The 16,473-nt window shown below is 40.5% G+C and overlaps 1 protein-coding gene across 5 annotated transcripts in view; it reads left to right on the forward strand.

Annotated features, from left to right (window-relative positions):
* The window catches only part of ELMO1 (engulfment and cell motility 1), a 584,006-nt gene that overhangs the window by 290,330 nt on the left and 277,203 nt on the right, over nt 1-16,473 (forward strand). For all 5 annotated transcript variants that reach the window (XM_061414116.1, XM_061414119.1, XM_061414114.1 and 2 more), the window contains one exon: nt 5,407-5,511. In XM_061414116.1, the coding sequence (XP_061270100.1) occupies nt 5,407-5,511 (105 nt within the window). The remainder of the gene's footprint in view (nt 1-5,406; nt 5,512-16,473) is intronic.

Raw genomic sequence — 16,473 nt, forward strand, 5'->3', positions numbered from 1 at the left:
TTTCTCTGCGATATGCCATCTGGCAGGCATTATTGTAATCATCTCTTTATTATCCACACTAATGAAGGACTAGCATGGCATTGGTAATTGAAAAACACAGATCATTTAAAAATCATTCAGGCTCGTGCCAGCACTGCTTCCCCAACCAGGAAGCATTCAGGAGTAAAAAATATTGACTGATTACAGGTTCCTACCTTCCCTGTGGAGGTACTAATATATATTATTTTCGTCTGAAATTTGAGAAATAGAAGTGAGAGGCTTCTAAATTATAATTCCTTTTTCTGAAAAAGGAAATTTCTGTTTTCTGAATAAGAGGCCAAAGCACAAAGCAGATAAACAACAAGTATATTTATAATGCGTCACACCCTGGAACCAGTCAGTTTAAAGCATGATACTCAGGGGATCATGGGACTCAGGGATGCTTAGAGAAGCTGCATGGGACTCAGGGGATGAGTGGATATGGATTCCAGATCTTACTTTGATATTACTTGTGTTATTTGAGATGAGTCATTGCAGTCATCAGTAGGTCTCAAATTGTGGTCCCCAACCGGCAGCATCTGTGTCACTTGGGAACTTGTTAGAGATGCAGATCCTTGGACCTCACTCCAGCCCTCCTGAATCAGAAGGGCCAGCAATTGGTGCTTCAGCAGAGCCTTCAGGAGATTTGGCTTGGATTTCTGCTTAAGTTGGAGCACCACTGTTCACCAGGTGCTTAGTTTTCTTAACTACAAAATCAGATGACCAGCCTAGCTTATATTTGAAGTCCACAACTCTCCAGTGACCTCCAGTGATTTGGGCCTGGAACATATTTAAAGATTCTCTGTCTTAGACCTTGGATGTGTGATTGAAACAATTCAACTTAAAAAACTGGCATGAGGATAATAGAAGAGAAACAGATCTCTAGGAACACTAAACACAAACCGTACGTAGGGTGCTCGCTATAAAATAAATCATGCTATCTTCAGTTGGTTGGTACCATTTTCCCAAAGTGAAAATTTTTGGTGCCTTGGAAATGCAAGTGGCTGCTCCCCCTTTCTCCAGAGGCTTAGAGCTGTCTGATGTGATTCAGGGAGCAGCACTTCTACAGGCTCTAACAAATGGCATTTCAGGAGGATGTACAGAGGTACACAGGCTTTGCAGTAAAACAAGGGAAATTTTCAAGTCATTTATCAAAGCACTTGCAGCTTCCATTTCAAGACAGGTGGGAAAAAAATAACATGGAACAAGAAAAGAAAATAAATCTGTATCTAGAGCATCTCATAAATAAGGAAGGAATAGGGGAACTATTGGCCTTGCTGGGTTCTCAGATTATTTTCGTCACAGTATAGAGAGCTCTCAAATGTCTTGGCAAGTAATTCTTATACTTTTTCCATTATCAGAATCTATGCTTGTAAAATAATTTCACTGGCTGTTAAAACCAAAAGAGAAAGAGGAAACAATCATTTCAAGGAGAGAGAGGCTGGAAAAATGAGTTAAAAAGACAGAGACAGAAAAAAACCAGACTATCGTTCACTCACAAGGCAAGTTATTTTTTAATCTAAAATGCAGTGACGCTTCATAATTTAGAGCAAGTCATAGAAAATCAAAGGCAATTTTCTAATTGACTTTGGTTTAATAAGAGCCTATTTTTTGGAGACAATAAGACCTGGTTTATTGTACATGAGAGAGACTCTGGTCTGTTATGTCTGGAAGGGATGGAGAAATTAGAGCTTTTATTGAAAAGGATAGATCACAGGCCCACTTTGCCTGAACAAAGCGTTGACTGGGGAAAACTACAACGACTGAGAACCTGCATTGGACATCTTTGTAAAATTTCCAAAGGTGTCTGGTTGAACAGCTACGTGACACTAAAATCCTGGTTTAAAGCCTGTGACCTTAGTTCAGATTCTGGTTCTGCCACCTTCTGGCTCTAAAACTCTGCAAGCTATCCAGATGCTCAGTGCCTCAGTTTTCTACCATCAATGGAGGAAAATAATAAGACCCGCTCTGTGGGAATTTTATGAGGATTAAGAGTTAACATCTTCAAGGTGGTTTATATAACACCTAACAGATAGCAGGCATTATTTTATTGGGACTGTTTGCTAAATAGCCACATGAATCTTTAAAAGAGCTATAAAAATATACTTTTTCTTTACTGTAAGACCTTTGAAAGCAGCAGTGCCCTATTTGATACCCCCATTGTGTGCCTAAGGAAGTGTATAATTGACTGAAATAGGTTTCTAGAGGGTCCTAGGAGCACTGTTCAAACAAGACTGATGACCCTTGACCCACAGGGCCTTCTTTTTGGTCAGCTTCACTAACACATAGCTTTGGAGGGTTGTTCAAACTAGATTCAGAGAAACTAATTTCTTTTTCAGATGATTGTCTTTCCATATACTTATTTTTGGAATAGATTCATAGACCAACACTAGAAATAAGTCTGAAGTAAATGTCATGTTTTTCTCTTTTATTTGGCACACTCTCCTTTGTTGGCCCGACCATGCTGTGTAGCAGCTAATATTGATTAGCCTACTTTTTTCTCAAGCTTTTCTCAGGCTATATAAAGTATAAATGGCTAGCAGTACCAAAATAAATGCATTCAACATATAAAGGAAAAAAGTAGGAGCAAAAGCATGTGGAAACTTGTTGTCCAAGCAAGACCTTGCCTGCACTTCCAAGTTCAAGTTGCAAGTTCCTGGGCAAGATTCTTATCTCATCTGAGCTGTAGTTTCCTCATCAATAAAATTCGTGCAGCCACTATGGAAAACAGTATGGTGCTTCCTCAAAAAACTAAAACTAGAACTAGCATATAACCCAGCAATTCCATTCCTGGGTATATATTCAAAGAAAACTGAAATGCTAATTCAAAAAAATACATGTATCCCAGTGTTCATAGCAGCATAGCCAAGATATGAAAACAACCAAAGTGTCCAGCCACAAGAAAATGGGTAAAGAAGGTGTGACATAGATGTAGATATATGTGTACACACACACACACACACACACACACATACATCCATACAATGGATTTCTACTCAGCTATAAAAAAAAAAAAATTCACCATTTTTTAACAACATGGATGGACCTGGAGGATATGACATTAGTCAGATGGAGAGAGACAAATACTGTATGCTATCACTTATGTGTGTAAACTGAAAAATAAGACGAATGACTAGAACAAGATAGAAAAAGACTCACAGATATAGAGAACAAACTGGTGGTTACTAGTGGGGAGAGTGAAGCAGCGAGGGGCAGAATTGGAGTATGGGATTAAAAGATACAAACTACTATGGATAAAATAAAATATACAAGGACATATTGTAAAGCACAGGGAATATAGCCAATATTTTGTAATAACTTTAAATGCTGAAATTAATATAATGTTGTAAATCAACTGTACTTCAATAAAATGTACATCTAAGAAAAAATATGAGATGAATTTTGGAGTATTCTACTCCAGAATTAAACAAAAATAAAACAGCATTGTATTATTAAAAATTAATAAAATGAGGATAACAATAGTGCCCACCACCTATTTATTAGATGAGAGAACCCTAGTGAAACCCAAACTAGTGCTAGCCCTGAAGAGTATTCAACAGATAGTAACATTTTTATGTTAGTTGTGTTCATGAAAATCGAATACATTCAAGTCAAAATAAAAATGTACACATAATGAGGGCACTTCTACCATTCTCTTCTAAAGAACTGAAAATATTACAAGATTTTCACTGCAAGTTACTTTTTAGTCTACATCTTTGATCATTTATTTTCAGCATTTTGCTTCACCCACCCCCTCACTTTTGAATACAGGTCTGACTCTCATACACCAGTGAGTATCAGATTAAGGCTGAATCTCACTGTACTTGATGTGCTCAATGATTTTCATTTTTGTTACAATTTTATTTATTTTATGAAATATATCTTTCTTATCCTAACTAGTAGTACTTTGGTATTTAAAAATTTTTTCAACATCTTAACAAACAAATCAGGTTAAAGTGCTAAAACAAAATATTGAAGTCAGTACATTGGCCCAAATTGCTTTACAGATATGGACAGAGGTTTCTGGAAATTGCGGAACTGTGGCCAGTAGGCAGCCACTGTCCTATAATTTTACATGTTATTAGCTCATAAAACAATGTCAAATCAGCATGCAAAAGATAACTTCTGTGTATTCTTGAAGGAGGTAAAAAAGTGTGGGTTGTTTGAGCAAGTGAACAAAAAATTCTTCCTGTATGTAAAGTAAAAAAAATTACCGTTGACCAAAATTTCTCTGGCATATCAGAGGGTCAGACTGTTTATTAAGAAGTATTCAGGAACAAAATAAAATATATTCTTTCATACAAAGTACCTAGATTATGAGGAAAGAGTAGTTTCTTGAATATCTCTTCAGCATTTCTTTTCAATCTCTTTAGCAGAAAAATGACTTCCCTCAAATCATTTGCGTGTGGGCTAAGTTGCTTTAGTCGTATCTGACTTTGTGGGACTCTATGGACCATAGCCTCCCAGGCTCCTCTCTCCGTGGAATTCTCCAGGCAAGAATATTGGAGTGGGTTGCCATGCCCTCCTGCAGGGGATCTTTCCAGCCCAGGGATGGAACCCTCAACGCTTACATCTCCTGCATTGGTGGGCAGGTCCTCTACCACTGGTGCCGCCTGGGAAGCCCCCCAAATCATTAGCCATTTAGATCTGAATTTTCAAGACAGATGTTGGTAATTGTTTTCGACAGTTGGCTGTGGAAAGTGGTTTACTGCCCTGACTAGGAGTCTCTGGTGGTGTTTACTGAATAATCTTGAGCATATGGACAATTTATTGGGCATATTTATAACTATTGTGTTTTGTTTTTTTGTGTGGTTCTTGACACTGTGTGGGTGACAAGGCCAGAGCACTCCCTGGAAGTAGGGAGATGTTAGGATCCTGTGAACATCTGAATTTTATAGTCATGTGTCTGCAGAGACCTATAAGTCTGGACAGTTCACAAACACCATGGACTGGTGTGACCATACTTTACCCTCACTCATGAGGATGAGGAAGTTAAGGTGCAGAAAGGTAAATGGCAGACATACAGCTTTATCCCAGGTCTTTCTTCCCAAATACTACTGGTTCCAGTAGAGCACAACCACCAGAAATAACTGTTTTTGCATTATTTTCTTTTCTTGCAGTGTCACATGTCTAAGAATAATCCCATATTTCGATTTTCAGCTGAGTCTCCCAACCCTGTGTCTAGAAGCCGATTTTGACGCACTTGTAGAAAGAAGCCCCCATCGCCACCACAACAGGCTCACATGGAGACAGCAAATGTCCTACTTGATTATTTGGAGCTTGCCCTGTGGTACTTTGTGGTCTTGTGGAGGGAAACCAGACCTCTAGTGGTTGTTGATGAAATCTACTGAAGAACTAACCTGATCAAACCTTTTGTTTTAACCACAGAATCATGTCAACCCCGCCATGGACTTTACCCAGACCCCTCCTGGGATGTTAGCTCTGGACAACATGCTGTACTTCGCCAAGCACCATCAGGATGCCTACATCCGGGTAAGCATGTGGCCTCTTTCAACTGTTGTAGGTTTTCTGCTGAATTTGAATTTCCAACTTGTATATATAGAGGGATTACCCTTTAGATGAGTGGCCCCAGAATTTTGCTTCTGTTATTTAGTAAAGTAAAAAATGAAAATTAAATGAAATGAACACCAAAGTAGGGATTTTTAACTTTTAGGTTTTTTTCACATGATGACATTTTAAACATATATTAGATACTGGAAAAATATATAATTCAGTTATTTGATTATGGCAAAATCTCTTATCCTTAAATAACAAAGAGAAATGGAAATCTCTTAAGACCTTTCTGACTTCTTGAGAAGAGTCTCAGGATTCTGTCTAGTACTGCTCTGTTCAATCTAATGCTGTAGATACAATAAGATAAACAGAGAAGTGTGGGAGAGATGGGGAGGGAGATGAAATGTCTTCTTGCATTTCATAACAGATTAGTGAAACACCAGCTACCAGAGCAGATTCCTTTGTGGGTGGGGTGAAGGCAAGTTGAAGGTGCCCAGCTCTGCATCGGCAGGAAAGACAGAGTGTGAATGAACTGGAGCATAGAGACAGTGATAGAGAAGGTCTGCCCATCAAGGCTGCTCCACTGGAGACCCTGGATTTGTGTTGACCTCTGTCCCCAGTCTCTAGAAAGAGGACCACAGTTGGGGCAGGAATATAGATCTATGATTGAGATGGAGGAGGATATGAATAAATGGGCAAGGGCATTGGTGAGTGGTTAAAGTGATGACTGGATATAAACTTAGAAAATAGTCAATGAATGAAAATCCTAATGCATGAAGGCTAAAGCTGAAATCGGAGTAGGATATGAGCCTGTATGGGGCTTCCCAGGTGGCGCTAGTGGTAAAAGAACCTGCCTGCCAATGCAGGAGACGTTAAGAGGTGTAGGTTCGATCCCTGGGTTGGGAAGATCGCCTGGAGAAGGGCATGGCGACCACTCCAATATTCTTGCCTGGAAAATCCCATGAACAGAGGAGCCTGGCAGACTATAGTCCATAGGGTGGCAGAGAGTCGGACACAACTGAAGTGACTTAGCACATGAGCATTTACTCCAGACCTTCTCTGTTGGATCCCTCTTAGCACTGGCTTTCTGGAGACCAGGGCTCAAGACCTTTCACTATTGTTACCTGGTGATGTAAATGTGAGCCATTCCTTTTGAATGGGCTACAGTTTCTTCTCCAAACTAGGGAGCTTTATTCCCCCAGGGAGCATTTGAAAATGTGTGGGCTTTTTTTTCCTTTTTTGGTAGTCACCATGCCCATTGGGGTTCTATTAGCCACAACCCTCTAAAACATGGGACAGTCTGCACCATGAAAAATTATCCTACCCAGTAGTGACTCCTTTGAAAAAAAGCCATGCCAGATCTGAGTTCCCTGTAAGCACTATCAGTTCAGTTCAGTTCAGTTGCTCAGTTGTGTCTGACTCTTTGCAACCCCATGGACTGCAATATGCCAAGTCTCCTTGTCCATCACCAACTCCCGGAGTTTACTCAAACTCACGTCCATTGAGTCGGTGATGCCATCCAACCATCTCATCCTCTGTTGTCCCCTTCTCCTCCTGCCTCCAATCTTTCCCAGCATCAGGTTTTCAAATATTTTAATTTTATGTTTTTCTATATATGCAATTCGACAAACTTTGACTTATATTGAAGCATTATTTATAATTTAATTATATGAAGGATTTTATGAATTTCTCTGAAAGTTTTATGCACTTCTCAGGTACTTGGTCAGAAATACAATTTTCCATAAGAAAATAGTTTTTTCAAAAAAGTTTAATTTGTTTTATATGTGCGTACATTTATTGCACAGATTTTTTTCTAGGAATGTAATTGCTCCCACAGTAAGTAAATTAATATTTTTGAGATACCATGTAGTATGGCCTTAGAGAGTTGAGTGTGAAAAGAAGAAGCCTATTAGAAATTAAATTTAGCATTAACTGATTCATGTTTGTGGATGAATGTTTCTAAAATTAGAATATTGATGCTCAATGTATTGTTAATTGCGTAAGGCGCATATGTCTCAAGAAGAGTAATATAATATTTTAAGCCCATTTTCTTCAATGTGTTCTCTAAACCATCATAAGTTAAACTAATACCATAGCAACCCGATAGAACTTTATATCTGATAGGAACTTAAAAGAAAATCCCGTTTGAAAGGAAAGTGTGGCCCTTTTCATCCACATGCACTTTACTTTCTGGTTAGACATTCCGATAACTGAGTTATCTGTTGTTTTCTAAAAAGTGTCCCTTCATTGATGTTTTTTCTGTGTCCTATCTGACTTCGGAGTCATTAACTGCTACTTGGAAAGCTAAAGCTATTTATCTGAATGAAAGGGATTACAGGATCGTATATAAAATCTGAGGCATTTCAAAGGAAGCTTTTCGATTTTTTAAAATGTTTATTTATTAATGTACATATTTTTGGCTGCAGTGAGTCTTTGTTGCTTTGGTCGGGCTCTCCAGTGTGGAGACTGAGCCGACTCTGTGGTTGCAGTGTGCGGGCTTCTCACTGTGGTGGCTTCTCTTGTGGAGCGTCAGCTCTGGCGGCACCTGGCTTCAGTAGTTGCTGCTTGTGGGTTCCAGAACACAGGCTCAACAGCTGTGGCGCACGAGGTTAGTTGCTCTGTGGCATGTGGAGCCTTCCAGACTAGGGATCGAATCTACATCCTCTGCATTGGCAGGCCAATTCTTATCCACTGAGCCACTAGCCAAGTCCCTGCAAAGAAGTTTTGTAGCGACTATGAAAGCAGGCTTCTCAGGTAGCACAGTAGTAAAAAATCCTCCTGCCAATGTAGGAGATGCAGGAGGACAAGGTTTTATCCCTGAATCAGGAAGATTCTCTGGAGTAGGAAATGGCAACCCACCCCAGTATTCTTGCCTGGAAAATTCCATGGACAGAAGAGCCTGGTGGCTTCAGTCTGTGGGGTTGCAAAGAGTCAGACACAACTCAGCACACACACACACACATGAAAAACAGATGTCCCACTGGCAGTAAAATAGAGACAATGAAAATTGTCATTTCAGCAGCTAATTATAGATTTTGGTCTATGAGCTGAGTGGTCTCTTCTGAAATACAAAGGTGGGCTCTTGGGTTTTTAATAAGTTTACATTTTGATAAAATTTGTTTGTTTTTTTATGGTAAATTTCCTATCTAAATGCAGTTATTCACTTATTATTTATATCTTTCATTCAGTAAGCATGTATTCTCTACCTGAATATATAGTCTCACTTTTCACTTTGCCAGTCAGATTTATGGCTGAGGTTTTTAAAAAGAATTCTAATGTACACACACACGCATACCCGTTCCTTCTTTGCCCTTGATACACTCCACCACCCTTCAGCTACTGTTTTCCCTCGACCACTGTGTGTTTTTCCCTGTTGTCTCCTTGCGCCATGTTCTAACTCACCTGCCCCTGACTTTTTAACACTTGGCACCCGTCACTTTCTAGAAACTGTTCTCCTGCTACATGAAGAGCCCTCACCTCCTCCTTTGTCTCATTTGCCCTCCCATTGACACTGGACACTGTTTCCATTGGCTGGTTCTCCCTTTTTTGCCTGCAGCCTATGGTGTCTGTCTTGGTTCTCTCCTTGGCTGTTTTAGTCTCTCTGATGGGTTTCTCTGCGTATCAAATGCGCATGATCCTCATGGCCCAGTCTGTGGAGCACTTTCCTTTCAGGCACTCAGGCTGCGTGCGTTTACTGAGTAACTATCAAATAGCCTGCAGTGAGTGAGGAGACAGCAAGTCCCCAAGGAGCAAGTCACTCATGAGTCCTGTCCTTGAGGATTTTACTGTCTACAGATGGCAAGTATGGGAAGCTGGGGAAAGAGATAAATACCAGCACTTTCCAAGCCACTCAGTGGATTTTGATTGGGTAGGAGTGATACTGGGGACACAGAGGAGCATCACAAACATAGACGTCAGGTAAGGAGGACTTCCTGGAAGAAGTGGCGTAACACTTAGACCTGTTGGGTAGTACTAGTTATCAGGTGAGGGGAAAAGGGTGTGAGAAAGTACTCTAAATGGAGGGAAATATGCAAACAGAGGCATAAAGATGTGCACTTTATTTAAGGAACCGCAAATAGCACAGAATGGTTAAGGCAGGGAGTGGCAGATATGATCATGGCTTGGAAGATAATTGTGGGCTGGTTCGTTAGGCATCCTTCACGTAGTGTTTAAGTTGTTTGGGCCTTAACCCAAAGGCAGTGAAGAATTTCTGCACTATTTTAAGGAAATTTTAGAAAAATTTTAGAAAATTTAGAAAATCAATTTTAGAAAAATCATTCTCCTGCCAGAAAAGAAACGTGAGAAATCAATACTAGTGGTGAAAATGAAATTGGGGAAATTATAGAGAAACGATGGTCACCTGATTGAGGGTAGTAGCCGTGGCATTGGGGAGAAGCAGTTTGAATGAATTATTTTGGAGCTGAGATAAATTTGATTCCCTCCAAGGAAGAGAGAAATACTGGCTTGAGTGGATGGACAATGGTGTCATAGATAAAATAGATCTGCACGCTGTGAGGGGATAGTCCTTTGGAGACATCCAGACCCTATACGTACATGGGCATCTGTCCAGGTCTTCGTTTCTAATAGACAGTGAGCCCAAACCTATATAGATACCACATTCTATGCGTTCTCCATTCTAAACTTTCTCTTTTCCTCTCATCTATTCTCCCTTTTTTCTATTCATGTAGATTGTTACAATATTATCTTAATAACCTCCCTGCTAAAGCCTGCACTTTTTGAACCCACCTTCCAGGCTAGCTGCTAGAAAGATTTTTCTAACCACAGTTCAGAACACTTTGGGAACCACCCCTGGCCCACAACTCTACCTCTGGCACCTGGCACATAGTGGATTTGAATGATTGCTTGCTAGTTGAGTAGTTTCTTTAGTTTTATTTCGATCGTCTCTTGCCAGTGATCAATTCATTTTTATCATCTGGGAATCATGGTCTTTGGTTCTCTTAACAATCATATAAAGGTATATTTTTGCAACATGAATTTATTGATGGGCAGTCTGGTTTTTCATGTATTGTTTGAATAAACTTGGTAACCGTGTATTAATGAAAGCAGCAGACGTAATTGAATTAACCCACACTTGGACGGGCACAGAACACAAGGAGAAATTGCAAATCTGAGCATCCCACTGTGCCCAGAGTAAAATCTGAAGACATAGCATGATTTCAGACTTTGAGTCTTATTTACTGTGGGCATAATTGCTTTTTTTTTTTTTCTGGAAATGCTTCATTCCCAGAGCCCCCCATCCCACTCCCACCCAAGGCTCTCTGTGTGAGGTGGAGGGTGGGGCTTGGCTCACTGCCGTGATTCTGCTGTCGCTCAGAGACGGATAACTGAGCGTGTCGTGTGTGGTTTCATCTTGCTTTTGCTTTCACTCCCTGGAATGGCAATTCTTAGTACCTTGGAAGAAAGAAGCTTAGTGACTCCATTGGAAATAAAACCTTGGGTCTTAGAACATATATTCTTGCTGTATTTAATTATTCACTGGAAACCACTGAGACCAAATGACTTGTTTTCTTTTGGTTCAAGACTCAGACTGGCTATTGTGGGAGCCAAAATTTAGCCACAAAGCAGGAGGAAGAAACTAAGGATTCCCAACACACAATGGTCAGGTCTGGGGAGGAACTGGGACTGGAAAAAAATACCTGAGAAAAATGCTAAACTAAAGACGTCATTTCAGGATGGAAGTAATTCTTTATGGTGATACTTGTCTTCCGCTGATTGTTCAGAGAAAATAAGTACCTAGTACAGGTTGGGTGACATAAGATGCGCTCCATATATTTAGCTCAATCTTCAAGAAAAGCTTGTGAGACAGATGTGTTATCACATAGATTCAGGTCCTAGAACTTGCAGGAGTACTAAGAGCTCCACTAGGTCAAACAGCCAGGAGACCAGCTGACTTTGAACTTCGGCTTTGGCTTCCAAATCTTAGGCTCTTTGCATTCTACAGCCTCCTTTCTCAGGGCTTGGATTGTGATGAATGCAACAGGTCTGTTTTTCCTGACATGATGGGTAAAGGGACAGACTCAGAGGAATGCTTAAAGACATGGGAAGTTGATGGGACCATCAAACAAGTGTTTATATTCAGTTCTGATTTTCCTAAATCTAGCATGATCAGAAGGTTGTTCCTAAAAGGAAGAGAGGTGGCAACTTCTTCCATTTTATTACAGACTTTATATAAATATCATAGTGTCTTTATTAGATTGTAAATCCTTTGAAAACCGAGGCTGTCTTTTTCCTATGTATTGTCATATTACCACATATTTGATTGCTACTTACATCATGCTATTTAAAGGGGTAATCGAGCCTGGTGAAGGGATCACTACAAAGCTTTCCAGATTGCAGATGTGGTCATTAGCTTCAGACTAGTGACAGGAGAAGTGACAAGCAGAAGAATTTCAGAAAGTTCAAAACTTCTTGGCATTATAGCCAGACAGAAGCATGCTGTTCATTAATCCTAGACACTAAAAAAGTCAGATAAGCTATTTAAATATGTTGCAATAACAGCCAAAAGTGTGCAAATGAGATGTTTCTGTTATTGCTTATATCTTTCTCAGAGGGAGACATATTCACACTGAAAATAAAAAACGGTTCATTTTTTCAGATGCTGCTGCTGCTGCTGCTGCTAAGTTGCTTCAGTCGTGTCTGACTCTGTGTGACCCCATAGACGGCAGCCCACCAGGCTCTGCCATCCCTGGGATTCTCCAGGCAAGAACACCGGAGTGGGTTGCCATTTCCTTCTCCAAGGCATGAAAGTGAAAAGTGAAAGTGAAGTTGCTCACTTCACGTGTCCAACTCTTACCTACCCCATGGACATAGCCCACCAGGCTCCTCCATCCATGGGATTTTCCAGGCAAGAGTACTGGAGTGGGGTGCCATTGCCTTCTCCGTTCTCAGATACTAAAAAGCATCAAACCAAAGAGAGGGGCTTCCCAGGTGGTGCTAGTGGTAAAGAACCCGCCTGTCAATGCAGCAGACATAAGAGACATGGGTTCAATTCCAAGTTCGAGAAGACTCCCTGGGGGAGAGCATGGCAACTCACTCCAGTATTCTTGCCTGGAGAATCCCATGGACAGAGGAGCTGGCAGCCTCCTCTGTAGGGTCGCAAAGAGTCAGACACAATGGAAGCAATTGCACACAAGCAAAGGAAGAGAAATCTCTTTCAATATTCACATTCAACATCAACTCACTCAGGTTGATGCTGTCATTATTTCCATTTTGTGGATGGGGAAACTGATACACAGGATTACACACAGCTAAGGAAGAGAAGAGTGAAAAAGTTGGCTTAAAGCTCAACATTCAGAAAACTAAGATCATAGCATCTGGTCCCATCACTTCATGGGAAATACATGGGCAAACAGTGGAAACAGTGTCAGACTTTATTTTTTGGGGCTCCAAAATCACTGCAGATGGTGACTGCAGCCATGAAATTAAAAGACGCTTACTCCTTGGAAGGAAAGTTATGACCAACCTAGATAGCATATTCAAAAGCAGAGACATTACTTTGCCAACAAAGGTCCATCTAGTCAAGCCTATGGTTTTTCCAGTGGTCATGTATGGATGTAAGAGTTGGACTATGAAGAAAGCTGAGTGCCAAAGAATTGATGTTTTGAACTGTGGTGTTGGAGAAGACTCTTGAGAGTCCCTTGGACTGCAAGGAGATCCAACCAGTCCATTCTATTTTTTTTTTCTTTTTTTTTTTGACTTTTTAAATTTTATTTTATTTTTAAACTTTACATAATTGTATTAGTTTTGCCAAATATCAAAATGAATCCGCCACAGGTATACATGTGTTCCCCATCCTGAACCCTCCTCCCTCCTCCCTTCCCATACCATCCCTCTGTGTCGTCCCAGTGTACTAGCCCCAAGCATCCAGTATCGTGCATCGAACCTGGACTGGCAACTCGTTTCTTACATGATATTTTACATGTTTCAATGCCATTCTCCCAAATCTTCCCACCCTCTCCCTCTCCCACAGAGTCCATAAGACTGTTCTATACATCAGTGTCTCTTTTGCTGTCTCGTACACCGGGTTATTGTTACCATCTTTCTAAATTCCATATATATGCGTTAGTATACTGTGTTTATGTTTTTCCTTCTGGCTTACTTCACTCTGTATAATAGGCTCCAGTTTCATCCACCTCATTAGAACTGACTCAAAGGTATTCTTTTTAATGGCTGAGTAATACTCCATTGTGTATATGTACCACAGCTTTCTTATCCATTCATCTGCTGATGGACATCTAGGTTGCCATGTCCTGGCTATTATAAACAGTGCTGCGATGAACATTGGGGTACACGTGTCTCTTTCCCTTCTGGTTTCCTCAGTGTGTATGCCCAGCAGTGGGATTGCTGGATCATAAGGCAGTTCTATTTCCAGTTTTTTAAGGAATCTCCACACTGTTCTCCATAGTGGCTGTACTAGTTTGCATTCCCACCAACAGTGTAAGAGGGTTCCCTTTTCTCCACACCCTCTCCAGCATTTATTATTTGTAGACTTTTGGATCGCAGCCATTCTGACTGGTGTGAAATGGTACCTCATAGTGGTTTTGATTTGCATTTCTCTGATAATGAGTGATGTTGAGCATCTTTTCATGTGTTTGTTAGCCATCTGTATGTCTTCTTTGGAGAAATGTCTATTTAGTTCTTTGGCCCATTTTTTGATTGGGTCGTTTATTTTTCTGGAGTTGAGCTGTAGGAGTTGCTTGTATATTTTTGAGATTAGTTGTTTGTCAGTTGCTTCATTTGCTATTATTTTCTCCCATTCTGAAGGCTGTCTTTTCACCTTGCTAATAGTTTCCTTTGATGTGCAGAAGCTTTTAAGGTTAATTAGGTCCCATTTGTTTATTTTTTATTTTATTTCCAATATTCTGGGAGGTGGGTCATAGAGGATCCTGCTGTGATGTATGTCAGAGAGTGTTTTGCCTATGTTCTCCTCTAGGAGTTTTATAGTTTCTGGTCTTACGTTTAGATCTTTAATCCATTTTGAGTTTATTTTTGTGTATGGTGTTAGAAAGTGGTCTAGTTTCATTCTTTTACAAGTGGTTGACCAGATTTCCCAGCACCACTTGTTAAAGAGATTGTCTTTAATCCATTGTATATTCTTGCCTCCTTTGTCAAAGATAAGGTGTCCATATGTGCGTGGATTTATCTCTGGGCTTTCTATTTTATTCCATTGATCTATATTTCTGTCTTTGTGCCAGTACCATACTGTCTTGATAACTGTGGCTTTGTAGTAGAGCCTGAAGTCAGGTAGGTTGATTCCTCCAGTTCCATTCTTCTTTCTCAAGATCGCTTTGGCTATTCGAGGTTTTTTGTATTTCCATACAAATTGTGAAATTATTTGTTCTAGCTCTGTGAAGAATACTGTTGGTAGCTTGATAGGGATTGCGTTGAATCTATAAATTGCTTTGGGTAGTATACTCATTTTCACTATATTGATTCTTCCAATCCATGAACATGGTATATTTCTCCATCTATTAGTGTCCTCTTCGAGTCCATTCTAAAGAAATCAGTCCTGGGTGTTCACTGGAAGGACTGATGCTAAAGCTGAAACTCCAATACTTTGGCCACCTCACGTGAAGAGTTGACTCATTGGAAAAGACTCTGATGCTGGGAAGGATTGGGGGAGGGAGGAGAAGGGGACGACAGAGGATGAGATGGCTGGATGGCATCACCGACTCGATGGACATGGGTGTAGGTGAACTCTGGGAGATGGTGATGGACAGGGAGGCCTGGCGTGCTACAGTTCATGGGGTCACAAAGAGTCGGACACGACTGAGTGAAGTGAACTGAACTGAAGGAAGTGCTTGTGCTAGAGCTGAGTTTAACACTGAAGAGTTTGCTTCCATACTTCATGTCCATACCCTGTGCCTTTTAGGGATTCGTAGATTCATATAGAGGTTGCAACTGACTGTGTGGACTGTGGGAAATCAAGTAAGTTCTAAGGATGTATTTTGCTCACCTTACACAATATTTTTAATGAAGAGAGAATTTAAATTGCCTGTGGCAGGGCCTGCACTCTCTCCAAAAGAATTGCGAGCTTCAGGACTCCCTATTACATTCTGTCTGGCTGCTTTATGAATTCTAGTTGTCTGCCTGCTGCCTCAGGGACCTGACGTAGTAGCCATGATATTGGCGACCTTTGTGAAGTTCTGGGTGCATTGTCATCACACAGTGGGTGCTCAACGTCTCTTAGTTGACTTTTTCTTTTCCTGGTGCATAAAGTTATACTTGGTTCACTGTCCTGTCTCCTGGGGGCTTCGTATTTCTGCGCTGAATGTTGTCTTTCACCTTGTTGTCAGCTCCTGGAGAGCAGATGCTTCATCCTGTATTCGGTATTTGTTCTCTTGCTGAGAATAAAGGACTTTAATTTTAACCTCCCAAGAGTAGAGGAAAAGATTGGGCATGGTTCTCAAATTCTCTGGTTGTAAATATTAAAGAAAAAAAGCCATCAGATATTATTATAAATACATGAGTCCAGTGTCTGGGGGCTTTCCGCACAGTCAGCCCTCGGAGCTGTGTGTCAGACCGCGCAATGGAATTCTTGCTGCCCGCAGCCTGCACATAAAGGGGCACAGAAACCGAGTATCCCTCATGCACTAACGGGGTGCTGATGGGGGCAATGGTGAGCCTTTAAAATAAATTAAGGAACTTTTAACATTTCAAGGGGAAAATTGGCAGTTTCCCAAGTGGCATAATTACAAGACAGTGTGTAATGTGTAATTAAACTTAACTATGAAGTAAATGATTGGAATAAAGCTTGGTGGCACATCATTTTTTTTTCTTCCCCTAGTGCTGACAGATCCCTCCCTCCCCTTGTCCCTGAAATGGCTTTACAGCAGCAATTGCTCCTAATTTTTTATTTTTTTAATGAAATTATATGTTGCCAGTTAAACACAGAGTTTTCATGTAAAGGAACCTTTTTTA

Source organism: Bos javanicus, chromosome 4 (assembly GCF_032452875.1).
Source record: "Bos javanicus breed banteng chromosome 4, ARS-OSU_banteng_1.0, whole genome shotgun sequence".
NCBI classification, from domain to species: Eukaryota; Metazoa; Chordata; class Mammalia; order Artiodactyla; family Bovidae; genus Bos; species Bos javanicus.